Source organism: Mus caroli, unplaced genomic scaffold (genome assembly GCF_978045245.1).
Source record: "Mus caroli unplaced genomic scaffold, Mus_caroli_1 scaffold_4, whole genome shotgun sequence".
Lineage (NCBI taxonomy): Eukaryota > Metazoa > Chordata > Mammalia > Rodentia > Muridae > Mus > Mus caroli.
The window spans coordinates 11905860-11919348 of record NW_028227259.1 but is presented as its reverse complement, the minus strand read 5'-3'; the positions used below and the strand labels follow the sequence as shown (position 1 = coordinate 11919348).

The 13489-nt window shown below is 36.9% G+C and overlaps 1 protein-coding gene across 1 annotated transcript in view; it reads left to right on the top strand.

The window, feature by feature from the left end:
• The first annotated feature begins 6157 nt into the window (after positions 1–6157).
• Positions 6158–13489, top strand: part of Gnat3 (G protein subunit alpha transducin 3) — a 56100-nt gene continuing 48768 nt past the window's right edge. The window contains exon 1 of the mRNA XM_021162702.2: positions 6158–6368. Within this exon, the coding sequence (XP_021018361.1) occupies positions 6251–6368 (118 nt within the window). The 5' untranslated portion in view covers positions 6158–6250. The remainder of the gene's footprint in view (positions 6369–13489) is intronic.

Genomic DNA, 13489 nt, shown 5'->3' with positions numbered 1-13489 from the left:
CAAAGGCATAAAACTTTCTTCTCCTTCCCCTTTAAACTCTGTGATCTGTCATGACTGAACCTGTACACATGCAGACTGGCTCTACAACCAACAGCTGCTTTGGAAAATGTCACTGGTTGATAGGCGCTGATGTCTTGAAGAGTTATAGAAAGCCTCTGACTCATAGCACTGAAAATAGAAAGCAAAGGCACTCCAAGTGTGATAGAAATACCCTGTCTTAAAATGGCTCTTCCATGTTAACAAAGCTTAGTTAAAAACAAAAACAAAACAAAAACAAAAAAAAAAACATACCATTTGGTCATGACATTACTATATATGTAGATCCACCTATCATGAAATTGGTTGCATAAGGAACCACTCAGTCACAAATTGGCTTAATGGGAATCTGTTCTTTAGTGGGAATATTCTGTCTGAAACATGATCAATGCATGACCAAAGGGCACCAGAGAGCTGCATTATTGACAGCTTAGTCACCAATACTTCTCCCATAGCTGTTTTTTATACTCAGAAAATGAATGAGGAACAGGACCCCAGCTAGGTTCACAGCTAGGTCACCTTGATATGTAGGGCTAAACCAAAAGTTGGTTGCTGCTGTCTTACTTTCCTTTTGAGTGGTGGAATTAAAACTCCTCTGACAGCAAAGCTCTCTTTGCAAAGTATACGATAATGGTAACTATGGGTGATTGTCCATTTTGTGTGAAAACCAGAATGGCCTTAGATAAGCTAAAGACTTATAGACATGGGTATTTACAAGGGAATTGTCTCCATACTTTGTGTCTTAGAAATGAAATTACCTTAAGGTCATGGACAAAGTGTTTTAGAGGCAAGGACAAATAAAACTGTTGAAGATTTTAATTTCATGGCAATACTTAATAATGAGCATCCACCACGGAAGTGCCTCTAATTAAACATTAGGCAGAATCATTTGTCCACTTGATATCAATTCAATAGATTCCCAGTGCTGTACCAGTGAATTAAGGAAAGAATAGCTGTGGCGCTAGGGATAGAAACTGTGCATGTACCTGTCAGCATCACCTGTTACATACACTAAGTAATTGCTAATTCTCCTAGATTCTCTGCCTCTCCATAAGAAAAATAATGTGAACCCTTCTACAGTGTAATTCCTTTAGGAGATCAATCAACAATCTCTTAGTGAAGTGATTACACGGAATTATTTCTACCTTAGAACCTACAGCAAAGGCTGTGAAATGTGCAAGATGAATGTATGATTTTATGTATTCAGGTTCCCTTTGTCATAAGGCCAGTGGATAAGGAAAGAAATCCTCAGAAGGGTGGGAATGAATTGACATCAGCGGGTATGACCACAGTTATGCAATAAAATGAGAAAGTAATACCTTGGCGCCTAGATGATCTGCCACATTTATTGATGCTTCCTGCTCAATTTTACTAGTAAATAGCAAAGGCAGCAGTCACAGTATAAAAAGGGTGTGGGAACAGGGACTAGTAACTCTCAGTGATAAAAGTCTTCATCATCTCAACAGATAAGATAGCTAGAACAAGTATTGAAATGATGCATCAAACTCATTTTCCACGGATTATCCATGGACTTTGAACCAAAATTCCCTAACCTCATCAAACTTTATGGTCCTATGTGAATTTGGTTAGTTAACTCATCACTGTTCCCATTTCAAAAGTCTCCCAGATGTCTTCACCACTGGATAAATCTGAAAGAAGTCATGACCCAGTGCTGTTCCAGAAAAGGAAAATCTAGAATAAATAGCATAATCAGGATATGATGAATAATGGTTGTAGGCTTAAGAACAAGATGGTACGTTTCCCAAGAAATGAAAGCAATCAGTCTTGGGACAAGCACAGATGTGTGCTAAACACTAAACCCGGTTACTGGTATAGGAGCCAGGGAAGCTGTAATGCAAACATAGGTGCTTGGCTGTACTGGCTGGCTTTGTGTGTCAACCTGACCCAAGGTAGTCATCAGAGAGGAAGGACCCACAGTTGAGAAATGCTTCCGTGAGATATAGCTGTATAGAATTTTCTCAACTAGTGATCAATAGAGAAGGGCCCAGCCCATTGTGGGTGGTGTGGTGTCACTCCTGGGCTGATGGTCCTGGGTTCTATAAGAAAACAGGTAGAGCAAACCATAAGAAGCCAGCCAGTAAGCAGCACCCTCCATGGCCTCTGCATCAGCTCCTGCCTCCAAATTTAAGTCCTGCTTAAATTCCCATTCCGACTTCCTATAATGATAGACATGTAAGCTAAATAAACCCTCTTTCCCCTGCCCCATGTCCTGCTCCTGCCAACTTGCTTTTTGGTCATAGTGCTTTGGTACAGCAATAAAACTCTAAGACAACTGCCATGAGGAAGAAATTATTCCCCTGGCTGACAAATCCTTGTTCTTGCCTACTCTTGTGCAGAAATTATCCTCACCCATAAGAACCTTCTTATACATAATACCTTCTCCTTACTGTAACCCATATTTCAATGTCTGGTTCTTGAAAAGGATAAATGGTCCTGTTTTCTATACTTGTTTGAACACAAGCCCTAAGGATCATCTCAGCTTCAGATCTCCCAGGGATTGCCTGACTCTCCATTGCAACTGCATTGCAACACAATTTCTTCTTCACGAATTTACCTGATTCCTTCACTAATTCCTCACTAATTTACCTGATTCCTCCAAAGGAAGCATTCTAATTCAGTTCCTGGCAGTATTTCTTTACATTGAAGTGAACTGAAATTGCAAGTATAGCTCAATACCATGACATTTGTCTGGCATGAATGTGTCTTTAGACTCAATCCACAGGACAGAGGAAAGGAGAAGACTGCATCATCTTGGTGTTACCCACCTACCTAGGAGGATGAGGCAGGTCGTACAGGGAAGCACACGAGAGAGGACATATACTGATCTGCTTTCTTCATTACAATATGGACACGGTGGGAAAGAGCCACCTCTAGACCACAAAGGCATTCTTATTTAGAAGAAAAGAAACATGAATGAAAACTAGAAATGGATGGTGAGAAAGGCAAGTGACTCAAACAGCCAACTAAAATAGAAAATATGCTTTGGGAACCACTGAGCAATATTTTTGATAGATAGGTGGTAGTGACAAAGTTGTTGATGAAATCTGTAATATAAAGGGAATTAATTATTAATCTTAGGTATGGGATAATTTAAAACTTGCTATAATCAGGTAGACTGAACAGGAATAGAGCAGTCTTTAATATCAGGAAACTTAATAAGAAGCTGCTGTAACAGTCAAAACTAAAAATCCCCCAGGAAATCATGGAGGCAGTGATATAAATGATGTAATATGCTTAGAAAGAAACCTACAGTAGAACTTGGGGTAGAAAGAAACACTCTCATAAACAACTAAATATAAGCATATCTTCATCCATTAACAGTATATAGGCTAAATAAAGATGAATACCAATTACATCACATACATATTTGTATTGCTTATTACTTAATATAAACAGTGTCATCTCACTGTACCAAGTGAAGTACTGACACAGAGAACCAAGTTTTAAGATTGCTTTCTGGAAGCACCAAAAGGCTTGAGCTCTCCAGAGGAAATGCCCTGCTCAGCACTCCCTGAAGTGCACATCTGAGTACCATTATCAAAGGAAGAATGCTTTGTCTGGAGTCCCATGGGGATATACAAGTAGAAAGGTCATTGCTAAGGCAGCAGGGACTCCAAATGTCCAGGGACCCCATGTTTGAAATCAACACCTCTTATGAGATATGAACATAAAATAAAGAACCAAACATATGATAGTTTGCCTAGATAATTTCTAGCAGAAGATGAGCTATTGTATTCAGGCTCATTTAATAGCTCCAAGGACAGCCAAGTCAATGACTGTAAAAACCCAGGCAATTAGGAGATATATATATATATATATATAGATAGATAGATAGATATAGATATAGATATATAGATATAGATATATTAGGAGAATTTATATATATATATATATATATATATATATATATATATATATATATATATATATATATATAAATTCAGTAGTAAAGGCAGATCACCATGGACTATATGTTCAATAAAATATATAAAATAATGATAAATAAGATTTTTAAATCACCAATTATCTCCATTAGGAGATTATCCAGAGAATGTAGCCATAAGCATCCTGAGAATAATTATTTGTACTACTCAGGTTATGGTAACTGTGAGTTAAAGTAGTCAACCTTAACTCACTCAGCCTCAAGCTCGGTTTCTTTCTTGAAATGAGAGATGCCAAAGGAAAGATACCATCACACATTTTGAGTGATGTAATGCCTGAAATGTCATGTTCAATGATTATTCTGAGTGACCACATCCTTCAACAAAACCTTTCATGCTGTGTGTGTGTGTGTGTGTGTGTGTGTGTGTGTGTTTAGTAATATATCCCACTCTTAATGGCCAGTATATACAGTTTTAACATGATGGGTTTTGGGATTGTTTCATTTCTTGCTTTCAAGAACAAACAAAATTTGTGATTATGACATCTCAAAGACCTAGTTGGCTTTCATTAATAATCTGCTGAGGAAGACTTGGAAAACAAAAACACCCAAACTATCAAAACCAGGTATATCCCTGTACAAAAGCTAGGGATGTATTTATAGAGGGCAAATGACATACTATTTCCTGTCAATCCTTTGCTGGAATGGAACATGCAGGAATGTACATATACATGTGTACAATGTATGTTCAACCTATGAAACATGTCAAAGATGATTTAGTGTACTAAGTCCTTCATTCTGAGGTGAAAGCCTGTCTCCTGGGCTGATCATAAATAATGCAGCAGGACAGATCTCCTTCCTTTGGGACTAGCTCTTTGCATAGTAAAAGCAATGGCAAATGAGTGGCACAAATCTTTGCATATGTACCTCTCTGAGTCTCTACTCAGGATGTTTTGACTATGTTTAGTCTTTATCTTCAGCTCAACATATTTAATGTGCAAAAGTAAACAAAGCAGGAATGAGTACTTAGTCTGGTGGCCCATTTCCTTGTTGTATGAATATTCAAAATTCCACCTGCTCAAACTTTACACATGATCTCTGCACAACAGCAGTGACAGCTTGATCAGATAGTTTTATTCAAGTGTTTTATAATTAAATGTACCCTGACACACTACAATGTAAGACACTCTTGCTGTTACAGGCAGATAGCTGTGTTTATAAGAAGAATATTGTTTGACAGTCTACTAAATACCTTTTGCTTTAGGTAAACAAACAAAAAAAATGTGTGAAACTCTTCTTTCTCCTTGAGGCAGCCAATTTTCAAAAAATTTTAGGGTGTTAGTAGGGTAGCTAAAAACTTATGGAACATAGTTAGGAATATTTAGTATTTTGATTATCATTTGATTGTCTTTGATATTTTTATATGCTTCCAAAGCACTGATCCTTATTCCCTGAGTATCAACTCAGTCTGTGTACCCCCAACACAACAGCTGTTGCTTAATGGCCCTAAAAAGTTAAGTGCTGTCCACGTTGAACACAGATCAGTGTCCATACAAAGTGGGCCTTCAATTACCAGTGATGGATTGACTTTCACACAGGCAGTAAAAGCTCAATTCATAGTGATGAATCCTATGAGAATAAAAATCCATGTTAAGATACTGGACCTAGAATTTTACATTTATAGCTAAAAAAATATGTGTAAATATGTAAATCATGTCCTTTGTTGCTATTATTTAAATGTTTTCTAATTTATTGATATATTAAGAGATTCTCAATATTTGCACCAATCTTAGAATAGGCAAAATGGAATTTGAATAGCATCATGCATAATCTCTTGGAGGCTAAGGGGTAATTATGAAGAATCTGAAAAACAAAGTATCTAAAGATAAAAATGCAAGTGTTTTTGATTAATAGTAAATACAATAACAATAATAAATATTTCCTGTTGGTAAGAAACATTTCCCTTGAACCATCACAGGTTTTCTTTAATTTCAAGATTTTGAATGCTTTCCATGTGTTTTGTGCTAAACTTTCAGGCAGGTAAGCATGATTTTGAAGGTGGGGCAGATGTGACCATTTAATTTGAAAGCATAATGAGTTTCCTCTTAAGCTTCCATTGGAGTTGCATGGTTTTTCCTCTTGATCAGGTGACAGATGGAATAGATCCCCTTAGTCAAAGCAGAATTGAGAGCGCAGGGGTAGCTGCTGCCTGTTGTAGTGAGCACCGCTCATATGTCCTATATCTGAACTACAGCTGTGCTCCGTGTTTGAAAAGTTTGAGCAAATCAACTGCCCAGCCACTAACATCAAAAGATGGGAAGTGGAATTAGTTCAGAGAGCAAGGAATCGTCCAGAAGGTCCAAAGAACTGGAGAAGAAGCTTCAGGAAGACGCTGAACGGGATGCAAGAACTGTGAAGTTGCTGCTACTAGGTAATGTGCTTCTCCTTTGTTTTCAGCATCTGATTTTCCCCCTTAATTATGACAGATACAGTTGCTTTTCTCAAATTTTAAATTTCTCACTTCGTGGAGGATTAATATAAGAATATGTTTGCAATCCTAAGGGTACTGATTTCACATGAACCCTATATGTATTTCATAATTTATTTTATGCTTCACATTTTTTTTACATTGTTTAGGAAATAAATGTTAGATGCCTTGGTTTATGTCTTTCACAGACTACAGAGTATCATTCCTCAAAGAAGACTCATGCATATTGTTATTTTGTTGCATTCTATTGTTTACCAAATAACAAGAAAAATACTTAATGACAAGTCATTTTTCAGAAACTGCTTGACACACAGTGGTCACTGACATAAAACAATAGAATTTGTAACTGCTTGTTGGAGGAACAAGCTGGCAGAGTTGGGCATACTAATTGTTTTTAACTGAGCAACATGGAAGATTTAAGGGGAATTTCACTGTGGACTTCTAGAGAAAGCAGAAAAGGTATAATTTAGGGTATTAAAACCCATGATATTTTTAGCACAAAAATATGGCAACATGTATTAGATAAATATATTGTGTACTACAGGAGATGACCCAGTAAGATGCATTGGGTGGATTCAGTCTTCCTTTTCTTGTTTGTGTTTTCAGTTTCTTCACAATCAGTCTATAGGCCAACTAATCAGCCAGTTAGCTTTGGTGTTGAAAGATTAACCTTGTGTTAAAATATTATGTAAATGATTCTCAAAATAAAAAAATAAATAAAAAGAAACCTCTTAATCAATATAGAAATAAAAATCAACCTCTTAATCCAAGCAAGAACTCTAACTTATTGGCAGCTGTGTATTTACCCTGATATAAGTTATATGCAAAGTAATTTATTATTTCAGGACTGTGGATTTATCATTTTCTAAGTGTTCTTTTACTGTACTCCCACTACTGTTTCAGCAGCTGCCTGTAGGCTCTGTCTCTTGTTTCTCCATGAAAGGGAGTCTCTCTTTCCTTGCTCTAGTTCTTTGACAAGCCATTCTCATTGTCCTACAAACGTCCACTTAGACACTAACCATTTATAGGAAGATGATGGATAAGTGATTTGAAACCATCAATTGTATTTTCCCTAATTCCAGAGAATTATCAGATGCCCTACCTTGGAGTCTAAATAATATAGACCTCATGAAAGTACATCAAATATCAGATGAAAAGTCAGGTGTTCCCTTTAATGCTTTTTGTGTTCTCTTGCATTGGCACGATGGTGCTAATGTGGCGATAGAGTGAACTTGCATGGTCATGCAACACCTGCTGTTTGTTTCTTGCCTGTGGATACAACTGATCAACTTCTTCAAGGTCCTGCCTCTTTGACTTCCCCACCCTTGCAGGCTCTCTCTCTCTCTCTCTCTCTCTCTCTCTCTCTCTCTCTCTCTCTCTCTCTCACACACACACACACACACACACACACACACACACACACATTAAGTTAATAAAAGGTAAGTCTACATGCTGAGATAAATTTCAAAAAGAAATGAAAAACATTTTCAACACACCATTTAGAAATATTTTCTCTTACTTTATAAAAGCACAAATCCTAAGCTAAATCCCTGAAATGGATCAATTACCAGTTACAAGGACGATATCGCTAAACCTCCACAGAGGTATGATGCTGTGGTTGGTGTGCTGGAGTAACTGACCAACTGCACAGGAGATTGTGCTGGGGAAGAACAGGGTAAAAGAATATGGAGAGGTGACTGAAAATGTGTCAATGAAAATCAAGGCCTCCAAATAAAAAGGGGTAATGGAGAAAATTGAGTTTTCCCAAATTATGAATCAAGAGTTGACCAACTATTATATGCATTGACTTCTATATGCAGAAATGCTAAACACTCTAGAGTGATAACTGTCTGGGCACCATTTGCTATATGTAAAGCTCTGAAAATGGAAATAAAAGCATTCCAATTGTTCTTGAACAATTAGCAACTTCATGGGCTTCATTAAGTTGAAAGAGTAACTTTTATTAACAGGGTTAAGAAAGAATCATCAGTAGTAATATTATATCTTTCATTTATCCAAGATGATAAGAGTTTTATATATTCATTATCATGCTACTATAACAATGCTGAGCTGCTCAGACTTAATTTAATAAAATAAATCAGTCTTCAGTTTTCCCTATTTTGATTTATATTTGAAACATTTGACTGCATTTTCCTTTTGAACTCTGAACTCTAAACTTAATTTTGATGTCAAATTCAAAACAATAAAATCTGTTTTGTTTTCATTTTTAACTAAACTCACATTAGCTACACTGTATTTTTTCATCTTAATCTTGGCTTCATTAAGATATCATACAGTGTGTGACATCAAAGCTTAACCATGATCATGGACAATTCGGAATTTAATCTTGTACTTACAAAACAGAGAAGAAATATACAAAACAAAACTAAACAAAACCTGGTGCATTCCATCTTGCTTTGATCTTCACTGTCTAGTTAATTTCTAGGTGCCAAAGCATAGAACAGGAAGTTTCTTATTTATCATGCACTGAGTAGCAGAGGTAAGCATTGTGTTAATGAAAATAGGAATCAGTGAATTGAGAGGGCTGCTCCCCTCTACAAGTCCTTTGCCTACGTTGTTTTCTTTTTTTTTCTCTCTCTCTCTTAGTTGACAATCAGTTTTTAAATTTAAATATGTTCTTTTCTTGTATAAAATATCCTAATTACTGTCACCATCTCTCTACTCCTCCCAGTGCCTCCCCACTCCCCTTCCTCTCTCTATCCATTCCTCTTTTGTGTCTCATTAGAACAGGCTTCCAAGAGATAACAACTAAACACAACAAAGTAAAATATAATGGAATACAGCAAACAATATCATTTCAAAGTCAGACATGACAACCCAATAGGAGGAAAAGTCTCTCAAGAATAGGCACAAGAGTCAGAGACGCACTCATTCTCACAGTCATGATTGTTATTAAAATATGAAGCAAATGACTATAATATGCACACAGAGGACCTGGTACAGACCCATGTAGGCCCTGTGACTTCTGCTGCAGTCTCTGTGAGTCAATATGGACCTTGCTTAGTTGACTCAGAAGAGAGCTTACTCTCCTGGTATCATCCATACCATCTGGCTCTTGCAAACTTCCCATCCCTTCTTTTAGAAGAGCTATAAGGTGGGATAGGTATCTCTCTTTATGAGTAATATCTAGCTGTAGATATCTGTATTTATTCCATCTGCTACCAGAAGTCTCTCTGATGATGACTGGATAAGACACTGCTCTGTGTGTATAACAGGATATCATTAGGACTCACTTTATTGTCATTTTTTTTGACAGTTATTTTTTATTTTACCCTAGTTCTCTGGGCTATCTAGTCTCTTGTTCTTGGTTACCCAATCAGTGTCAAGTATGGTTTGTCCCAAGGACTGAGCCTTAAGTCAAATGAGACATTGGTTGGTTACTCCCACAAGTTCTGTGCTACTACTAGCTTAGATCTTTTGCAGGCAGGAGAACATGTAGGTCAAAGGTTTTGTGGCTGGGTTGGTGTCCCTGGTCCTTTTTCATTAGCCTTCAGAGGTAAGGGCTCTATGTAGGAAACAGCTCAAATTTTCATGTTCAATGGGTAGTAGTGTTGTCCTGGGCAATAGGGCCCCACTGTCAGTTTGCAGGGGGCAAAAAAAAAAAAAAAAAGAAAAAAAACCCAGAATGTTCGGAAATTCCCAAGGGACCCCTAGGCCAAAAACTCAATTGAATGTGATCCATTCCCACCACTGGCAGCATCTCCTGGCTAAAGGAACTGGCCAGTTGTGACTCTATATCCCTCATTACTAGAAGTCCTTATTAGGACCACTTTCATATATTCCAAGAAGTTGTCACTTTACTAGGTTTCCATATCAGCCCTCAAATGCTTCTCAATTCCAGGCATCTCTCCCTCTATTTTTTCCTTCAACCCATCCTCCTACCCCTACACCTGCTTCCTCCCCAATCCCCATATATCCATAAATGTGTTATACTTTTCCCTTTCAGAGAGATCCATGCAGCCTACACACGACCCTTCCACTTTACCTAAGCTCTCTGGGTGTAAAGATTGTAGCTTGGTTATTATTTACTTAACTGCTAATATCCACTTGTAAGTGAATATATACCATATTCATCTTTCTGGGTCTGGGTTACCTCCCTTGGGATATTGTTGTTTTGTTTTGTTTCTTTTTGTTTGTTTGTTTTCTAATTTCATGTGGTCAGTTTTAGACTCTCAAATGTCTGAGAAACAAAGAAAGAAATATTCAAAACTCTAGCCATCTGAAAAATGGAAATCGAAACTACTTTAAAATCTCAACTTACACCCTTCAGAATGGTTAGGTTCAATGAAAGAAGTGACAAGTCACACTAGCAAGAATGAGGAGAAGGAGAGAGAACACTATTTCATTGCTGCTGCAGGTGCAAACTTGTACAAGCAACATGAAAAGCAATACTGTTTCTTAGGAAGCTGGGAATCAATCTCCCTCAAGACCCAGCTATAGAATTCCTGATGTATACTCTAAGAACACTCCATCCTTCCACAAGGGCACTGGCTCACCATGTCTACTCCATGGGTTTATTTATAATAACCAGAAACTGAAGTAACCTAGATGTGCTCCAGCCTAAGAATGGATAAAGAAAATGTGGTACACGTACATAATGGTGTAGTGTTATGGTTGGTTGTTCTTTTGGTTGGTTCTGTGGTAATTTTAACCAGGGCCATCTATCTCTAGATCTCTAAGTTTCAAACATTCACTGAAGCCTGGTGGGTTCATTAGTGTACAGATAGATCATCACTTCTCTTCCTTCTTGACATCCCAGTAGCCTATAGTTCAGCAGGGGTAAGGGAAGTACACAGAGCCTCACAAGCACTCACCTCCACACCTACCTGCCTGCTAATAGGCCCAGTTTTGTGCAGGCTTAGTGCAAGCAATGTCAGCTGCTGTGAGTTCACAATTGCAATGGCTATGTCAAGCTCAGAGGACAGCATTTTGTAATTCTTTTCTCTGTCTTTAAACTGTTACATTGCTTTCTTTCTCTTTTCTGAAGAGTTCTCTCAGCCTTAGATGGTATGAACAAGCATTCAAGCACTTTTTACTCTCAGCACTTCCAGTAGCCATGTGTCTATTCTCCACACTTATCAGAGTCCATAGCTTCTGTGACTGAGGTTGTGAGTAGCCTTATTCATGGTGATAAACATAAATACATAGAAAGGAGTTTGATTCCATATCAATGTAATCAACAATAGTAAGTACCCCCTAAGATAGACGGTTATACAGCCATGTTTTGTTTTGTTTAAATTGGATTGACAGTAACCACGCCCAAATTCCATACTGTGATAAGTTCTAAAAACCGAGCATAGAGATTGTATTAGACTTGACTCTTTGACTATATAGCACTGTACTTTTGAAATCATTTATATAAGTAACATGAGAAATTAATGTAATTATTTACCTTTACAAGATGCTGTAGAGAAGGATGGTGACATACTGTACAGTCTTAACAACCCTGGTCCATATGTATCCATATGTTTAAAAACCCTTTTATGTAAAACATTGAACTAAAGTTCAGAGCCCATAACTATATTTATTTTTTCTCCCAATCCTAATGTAGAAATGCAATAATGTAGTCTTGGAGCGAAGAAAGGGAACTCAAGGGTTTGATTTAATCAAAATATGATGAAAATATTGGCCCTGATTATTAGCTCCCAAAGCAAATAACACAGAACACATGTTGAATTGTTACCATGGGATTTTATTTTCCAACAGAATAATATTCCTAGTAAGAATCATTCCTTCTATAACCCATCTAAATATAGTTTATATTTTGCAGTCCTTCATACTTTCCCACATATTCTAAATTATTTTTTGGAATTAAAATATAAATAACATTCTCTTTGACTAAAACTTATCACTTCCTCTGTGGTTTTCCTAAAAATCTAAGAATACCTCACTATCTTTATCTTCTATCCTAATTGATATTCAATTCTTTAATCCAACATAATCCCTCAAAATTTTTCACTTCTTCTTGTTATACAATACTCTTCCCAAGTAGTTTTGACTAACACCATTTTAGCCCTTATTGATTCTTTGACTTCTCTGTAAATTCCTAATTAACGTCATTACCAGGTATTATGAAATAAAACAATACATTTTCAGTTTCTTGGCTGAAAAATATAGTTTTGACTTGAGTGGAACCAATAACCAATCTCCTGCTACAATATTCTAGAAGTCATATTCCCAGCAACATTGTCAAGGTGAGTCTCCTTCTACCTCATCTCAGACAGACAACCTTTACCTTACAGCGAAACAATGGTTAGCCAGATGAACACTAGCTTGTAATTAGGCAATGGCCAATGGGCATCCCCAAATAAAACCAAACTATTACATCTAGTTTTGAGGAAGTATAATTTCATTTTTATTTCCTGGCTTTATACTATGATAACATTTTACTGAAGAGTAATTTCCACTGTGGTTTACTAAATTTGATGCATTCTATCTCTTGGTAATTTTGTTCAATATATTGTGGTAAATGTTGCCAGCTTCAAAGTCCTCTGGGTCCTTCCTCCTGAGGAATCAAGCCAATCCTCTCCTTCAGCATAAAACGTTTTCATTTGCCTTATAAACCCCTGGATTCACTTGATATGGCTGTTTTTTTAAAGAGTTCAAAATGCTTATAATTTGAAAATTAGTCTATGCCCTCTGGTGTCTCTTTTTACTTGCCTGTAATCTGAATGTGTACAGATGAGCACAGAAACACATGGATTTATAAAAGCAGAGGAGTGATAGAAGGAGAGCCTGAAGTATTCCTGAGTTGTTCTCAGTGACAAGAACACAAGCTACATGTCACATGAAGAAGCAGAGCTAAAGAAAAGCCCTATGTTTTCAGATGAGTTCATCCCTAGTTTGATGAACTCATCATCAGCAAAGTACTGTCTAGTTTCAAATACATGGATTGATATGTACTAATTAGTAATATCTATCTATCTGTCTATCTATCTATCCATTTATCCTCCAACTACCACATGGGTCAAATGGGACAATAATTTTATGAGAAAAAAATAAGATTGGAAGATGTACTAGAAAAATTTTCACTATTATGAAAC